This window comes from Eptesicus fuscus, chromosome 17 (genome assembly GCF_027574615.1).
Source record: "Eptesicus fuscus isolate TK198812 chromosome 17, DD_ASM_mEF_20220401, whole genome shotgun sequence".
NCBI classification, from domain to species: Eukaryota; Metazoa; Chordata; class Mammalia; order Chiroptera; family Vespertilionidae; genus Eptesicus; species Eptesicus fuscus.
The window spans coordinates 16,381,105-16,388,002 of NC_072489.1; the positions used below are offsets into that span (position 1 = coordinate 16,381,105).

Here is a 6,898-nt window from a genome sequence, read left to right on the forward strand (position 1 = left end):
AAGGGCAGAAATCGTGAACTTTGCTGACCCCTGATGTGAGGAGCTCAAGCGGGACCAAGGGTGGAGCCTGGCTAGTTTGCATCGTGAAGCTATGGGCCAGGGGGCCATGGTGACCTGACATCAATGGACTCTGTCCAGTTGCCCCCTGTTGCCCCTTCTACCTCCCCTACCCTACACTGAGAGAACTTGTCTCCACCTCTTTAGGGAACTGACCCTGAGGGAATCCTTTTCCCCTATTTTCCTATCTGTCCATCCTTCCACCCTCCCAAGAGAGCCCTAACCTATACAGCTCCTACCTCCCTTCCCTCGAGGTAACCCCCACCCCTCCCTTCCCTCCCCTCCCCCGCCATGCTCAAGCTGTGGAAGGTGGCACGCCCAGCTCGACAGCTGGAACTGCATCGCCTCATACTGTTGCTAATCGCTTTCAGTCTGGGCTCCATGGGCTTCCTTGCTTACTACGTATCCACCAGCCCCAAGGCCAAGGAACCCTTGCCCCTGCCCTTGGGAGACTGCAGCAGTGGTGGGGTAGCTGGCCCTGGCCCTGTACGGCCTCCAGTCCCTCCTCGGCCTCCCAGGCCTCCAGAGACAGTTCGAACTGAACCTGTGGTCCTTGTGTTTGTGGAGAGTGCATACTCACAGCTGGGGCAGGAGATTGTGGCCATCTTGGAGTCTAGCCGTTTTCGTTATAGCACTGAGCTGGCACCTGGCCGAGGGGACATGCCCACACTGACTGATCATGGTCGTGGCCGCTTTGTCTTGGTCATTTATGAGAACCTGCTCAAGTATGTCAATCTGGATGCCTGGAGTCGGGAACGGCTAGATCGGTACTGTGTGGAGTATGGTGTGGGCATTATTGGCTTTTTCCGAGCCCATGAGCATAGCCTAGTGAGTGCCCAGCTCAAGGGCTTTCCCCTTTTTCTATACTCAAACCTGGGGCTCCGGGACTACCAAGTGAATCCTTCTGCCCCGCTACTGCATCTCACACGCCCCAGCCGCCTGGAGCCGGGGCCATTGCCTGGTGATGACTGGACCGTCTTTCAATCCAATCATAGCACCTATGAACCAGTGCTTCTTGCCAGCCTTCAGTCAGCTGAGCCTCCTGTGCCAGGATCAGTGCCTCGCCGGGCGCGGCTTCCCACTGTGGTACAAGATCTAGGACTTCATGATGGCATCCAGCGGGTGCTCTTTGGCCACGGCCTCTCCTTCTGGCTCCACAAACTTGTTTTTGTTGATGCTGTTGCATACCTCACTGGCAAGCGACTTTGCCTGGACCTTGACCGCTACATCTTGGTAGACATTGATGACATCTTTGTGGGCAAGGAAGGTACCCGCATGAAGGTGGCTGATGTTGAGGTCAGTCTCTTTCCTCACAAGTTGTCTCAAGCTCTGACCTGTGAGACTCTCTTGATTCTGAGCTTGCCATAAGTATACTCCCTACCCTTTCCAGGTAGAAAGAAAACTACTCATTTTTCTTCTACTGTTTGCTGTCTCCTGATTTCTCCTGTCCCTGCTACTCTTCCCAGGCTCTGCTGACCACCCAGAACAAACTCAGGACCTTAGTCCCCAACTTCACCTTCAACTTGGGCTTCTCGGGCAAGTTCTATCATACTGGTGAGCTTATTCCCTTGCTCCTTCAGCATGTCAGTCTTAGTTTGATCTATTTGCTGTCCCACCTTCCTGGGTAGACAAGTTGTAGAAAAGGGGTCCAATTTGGGGCAAGATTTGGGGTCCGAATGATGTGGGGAGCTAGCGGTGGGTATGAATTCAGGTTAGCATGGGTGACTGGAGGGCAAGTTGGCAGGTAGGCAAGTAGGCAGTCTTAAATGGGCAGATGTCCCAAGGATGGAAGGTGGTCAGTGTCACAGAACAGAGGAGGGCGGAGGGGCTAATTGACTGTGTTCAGTGGTCAGTGTGTGGTCATAGGGACAGAGGAGGAGGATGCAGGGGATGACATGCTGCTGAAGCACCGCAGAGAGTTCTGGTGGTTCCCTCACATGTGGAGCCACATGCAGCCACATCTGTTCCACAATCGCTCCGTGCTGGCTGACCAAATGAGGCTCAACAAACAGTTTGCTTTGGTGAGACCCTTGGATCTCTTACCCAACTTTTCCCCAGAGATCATGCTTCCTTTTCAACCTTCCCCTCATGGGGTACCCTTTCCCTACCCTTTCCATTTTTCTTTCTGTGTAGGCATCCCCACCCTCTTTACCCTCTACTCCCCAAACCTCACCAGGTCCTGGTGAGAGTCTATGCCATTCCCAGGAGCATGGGATTCCCACGGATCTGGGGTATGCTGTGGCCCCCCACCACTCGGGTGTGTACCCCGTCCACACGCAGCTCTATGAGGCCTGGAAATCTGTGTGGGGCATCCAGGTGACCAGCACTGAGGAGTATCCTCATCTCCGCCCTGCCCGCTACCGCCGTGGCTTCATTCACAATGGCATTATGGTGAGGGACTCCCAATACAAACTTGAACTTCCACATTTTGACAACCTCCAACCTGCATTGATCTATGTCCTGTTAACTGCTAGTCCAGTTCATCCATATAAAAGTGGGTAGAAGGGCGAAAATTCCTAAAGTACGTAACAAGAGCTTTATTGCTGTAACTTCAGGCTGAGTCCTTAGTACTTTATTTACTCACTAGAGGCCTGGTGCATGAAATTCGTGCACAGGGGTGTGTGTCCCTCAGCCCAGCCTGCACCCTCTCCAATCTGGGACCCCTCGAGGGATGTCCGACTGCCCGTTTAGGCCCGATCCTACCGGGATCGGGCCTAAACGGGCAGTCGGACATCCCTCTCAATCCAGGACTGCTGGCTCCCAACCACTCGCCCGCCTCTGCCTGATGACCCTTAACCGCTTCTGCCTGCCAGCCTGATCACTCTCTAACCACTCCCCTGCCAGCCTGATTGATGCCTAACTGCTCCCCTGCCAGCCTGAATGCCCCTAACTGCCCTCCCCTGCAGGCCTGATCCCCCCAACTGCTCTTCCCTGCAGGCCTGGGTCCCCCACAACTGCCCTTCCCTGCAGGCCTGGTCGCCCCTAATTGCCCTCCCCTGTAGGTTTGATTGCCCCCAACTGCCCTCCCTTGCAGGCCTGGTCCCTCCCAACTGCCCTCCCCTGCTGGCCATCTTGTGGTGGCCATCTTGTGTTTTGGAGTGACAGTCAATTTGCATATTACTCTTAGGATAGAGGCCTGGTGCACGGGTGGGGGCCGGCTGGTTAGCCCTGAAGGGTGTCCCAGATCAGGGTAGGGGTTCCCTTGGGGCATGGGGCAGCCTGGGCGAGGAGCCTGTGGTGGTTTACAGGCCGGCCACGCCCCCCGGTGACCCAAGTGGAGGCCCTGGTATCTGGGATTTATTTATCTTCTATAATTGAAACTTTGTAGCCTTGAGCGGAGGCCAGGGTAGGCCAGGGCTGCAGGAAGCTTGGCTTCCTCCATCGCCAGGGGCAACTCAAGCCTCCTGCTCTCTCCAGCTCTGTGGCTGCTGCCATTTTTGTTGGGATTTATTTATCTTCTATAATTGAAACTTTGTAGCCTTGAGCAGAGGCCAGGGCCAGCCAGAGCGGGCGGGAAGCTTGGCTTCCTCCATTGCTGGGGAAACCCAAGCCTCCTGCTCATTCCGTGGCCACAGCCATCTTGGTTGGGTTAATTTGCATACTTGCTCCTGATTGGCTGGTGGGCATGGCTTGTGGGCGTAGCGGAGGTATGGCCAATTTGCATGGTTCTCTTTTATTAGTATAGATTTTACCTTTCAAATCTCATCTCTCCCTATTTCTTTTCCTTCTAGGTGCTGCCACGGCAGACATGTGGCCTCTTCACTCACACAATCTTCTATAATGAGTATCCTGGAGGCTCGCGTGAACTAGACCGGAGCATCCGAGGTGGAGAGCTCTTTCTGACAGTACTGCTTAATCCGGTAAGGTGCTAAGAGGAAGGGCTGGAAGATCAGAGAGTCAAAGTGTTTGCAGGCTTGGACCTTTGCTCACCAAGCCTGATCCTGAGGTGGGTAGTAGGCTCTCTAACTCTGACGTGCAGGCATCCCCTTGCAGATCAGCATATTTATGACCCATCTGTCCAATTATGGAAATGATCGACTAGGCCTGTACACCTTTGAGAGCCTGGTGCGCTTTCTCCAGTGCTGGACTCGGCTGCGCCTACAGACCCTTCCTCCTGTCCCCCTTGCACAAAAGTACTTTGAACTCTTCCCTCAAGAGCGAAGCCCTCTTTGGCAGGTATGGGTAGAACTCGGGCTGACCAGAGACATGACGGAGGTGGGGGTTGAAGAAAAGATTAGGCCTCATCTGATTCCTGGCCTCACCTTCAGAATCCCTGTGACGACAAGAGGCACAAAGATATCTGGTCCAAGGAGAAAACCTGTGATCGGCTCCCCAAGTTCCTCATCGTGGGACCCCAGAAGACAGGTGAGTCATCCTTACCAATGTCTCTTGCCTTGCCTTAAACTTAAAGGATTCTTTGGCCGAGGAACTCCCTTCTCATACCCGTCCTCCATTAATCCAGTCTCTTGAGACAGTGATTATTAACCCCCGTTGTATATCAGAATTATCTATGGAGTTTTGTTTTAAAAGATCAAAGTGATTCTGATGCAGTCAAGGCTGAGCACCACTATTTTAACCCTTCCCTGGGCCTCTCTCAGATGTTCCTTTTCTCGTTCTAGTTTGGCTATAGGGGATTTTATTACCCAGAGTGGTTATTTTCTCACCTTCTTTAAGCTCATATGTTGAGCTGGCTTCTCTCCCATAATGGCCTGGACTCTCTCTCCTGTTTAGGGACCACAGCTATTCACTTCTTCCTGAGCTTGCACCCAGCTGTGACCAGCAGCTTCCCTAGTCCCAGCACCTTTGAGGAGATTCAGTTCTTCAATGGCCCTAATTACCATAAGGGCATTGACTGGTGAGAGTGGGACCCCTTGGAATACTTCTCAGAGGAACACTCCCTTCCCCCCAAATACCGTTCCAGCTTCCACTGCACAGACATCTGGCTTTTCATTCTGCCTCTTTTCTCCGCTACTTCCTAGGTACATGGAATTCTTCCCTGTCCCTTCCAATGCTAGCACTGACTTCCTGTTTGAAAAAAGTGCCACCTACTTTGACTCAGAAGTTGTACCACGGCGGGGGGCTGCCCTCCTCCCACGAGCCAAGATCATCACTGTGCTCACTAACCCTGCTGACAGGGCCTACTCCTGGTACCAGGTGAGCCTGAAGCTAGGCACACAATAGGTTTGAGGATGGAGTTGTGGTGACTGCTAGAGAGACAGAAAGGAATAATGGTAAGGAAATTAAACTAGTGCCTTGGGGTGGGGTGCCGATGCTATCTGTTCCCCAGACCAAGAGTAGGGCAGAATAACTGTCAAATCACCAATCCCTTCTCTGCCTATTCCTGTCCTTCAGCACCAGCGAGCACATGGAGACCCAGCCGCTCTGAACTATACCTTCTACCAGGTGATTTCAGCCTCCTCCCAGGCCCCTCTGGCACTTCGCTCCTTGCAAAACCGCTGTCTTGTCCCTGGCTACTATTCTACCCATCTACAGCGCTGGCTGACTTACTACCCCTCTGGACAGGTACAGTCCCCCAATAGACCTCATTGCCCCCCCCCCCCCCGCCCCTTTTCCCTTTAGCCCAGAGACTTCTAAGAAATACAGCAGTAACCACATCCCTGTCCCTAGTTGCTGATTATGGATGGAGAAGAGCTGCGTACCAACCCGGCTGCTTCAATGGAAAACATCCAAAAGTTCCTGGGTATCACACCCTTTCGGAACTACACACAGACCCTCAGGTGGGAGCCATGATCCGGGAGAAGACTATGGAGGAAATGGGGAAGCAGGTTGGCCATGTCTGTTGGAAGAGACATGAATTTACCCTGTCTCTCAAGGAGAGACATGTGTCCCTGTGGGCAGGGAGAGGTAGTTTAAATTTATGGGGCTTGGATTTCTTTTTTCTCCTGCCCACTAATGGCCTCTTCCTGTTGAGCAGGTTTGATGAAGGTAAGGGATTCTGGTGCCAGGGACTTGAAGGTGGTAAGACTCGCTGTCTAGGCAAGAGCAAAGGTCGGAGGTACCCAGATATGGACACTGAAGTAAGTAAATTCTGGGATAGGTTTTCCCTCTACACCACTAAGATCTGATTCTATGTCCTTACTGTTTATACCTTCATTTTCCTCCCCAGTCCCGCCTTTTCCTTACGGATTTCTTTCGGAACCACAATTTAGAGCTGTCGAAGCTCCTGAGCCGGCTTGGTCAGCCAGTACCCTCATGGCTTCGGGAAGAACTGCAGCATTCCAGTCTGGGTTAACAGCACAGCCTCTGTACCAGCAGAAAAAAGCCCGGAGAAGGGCCCATAACGGGGATTTGAGTTGCCTGGCCCCTTCCCCTTCTACCTCAGTGGCCCCCAGTCCTGGGATGGCTGAGAAGGGAAGGGCATCCCTTTCCCATAGTTCTGGGGTCTGATAAAGGGGCTTCCCTTGATAATCCCACATTATGGTACTAGCTCCTTTGACCCATGGTCTTAGAAGGTAAGGAATTAGAGGCAGGGTATAGAGGAATGTTTTAATCAAAAGATTACCCTCGTCATCCCCCCAGTATAGCTATACCTGGCTATGGGAGGGACCCCCTTACTGTGGGATTAATGGGATCTACCTGTGGCCCGGCCTCCCTAATGTCATTCACATTGAATGGGGATGAGGTCCGACAGTGGCTCATAGAGCTGAGTATGAGCCCTAGCTGTGGGCTAGAAATGTCCTTAATAAACATCCTTATTTTTCTGTTTTGTCTACCTCACTGGAGTGGGAGAAACCTAGAATAAAGCAAGTATCAGACTTTTCCCCACTACAGTTCAAGGTTCGTCTGCTCATCAAGGGAAAGAAGAGAAAGGCCCAGGCAG

The 6,898-nt window shown here is 52.6% G+C and overlaps 1 protein-coding gene across 2 annotated transcripts; it reads left to right on the forward strand.

The window, feature by feature from the left end:
- Positions 1-6,779, forward strand: NDST2 (N-deacetylase and N-sulfotransferase 2). Of its 2 annotated transcripts, XM_054728698.1 has the most exons (13): positions 1-1,353; positions 1,524-1,611; positions 1,924-2,078; positions 2,263-2,448; positions 3,789-3,917; positions 4,051-4,233; positions 4,326-4,422; positions 4,789-4,912; positions 5,037-5,211; positions 5,410-5,580; positions 5,686-5,795; positions 5,993-6,095; positions 6,185-6,779. In XM_054728698.1, exons 1-13 carry the CDS (start codon positions 349-351, stop codon positions 6,308-6,310), a joined length of 2,652 nt encoding a protein of 883 aa, XP_054584673.1. In that variant the 5' UTR covers positions 1-348; the 3' UTR covers positions 6,311-6,779. The 2 variants fall into 2 exon arrangements, with proteins under 2 accessions (XP_054584673.1, XP_054584674.1); XM_054728699.1 differs by lacking the exon at positions 6,185-6,779 and having other exon boundaries at positions 5,686-5,758; positions 5,993-6,054.
- The last annotated feature ends 119 nt before the right edge of the window (positions 6,780-6,898 follow it).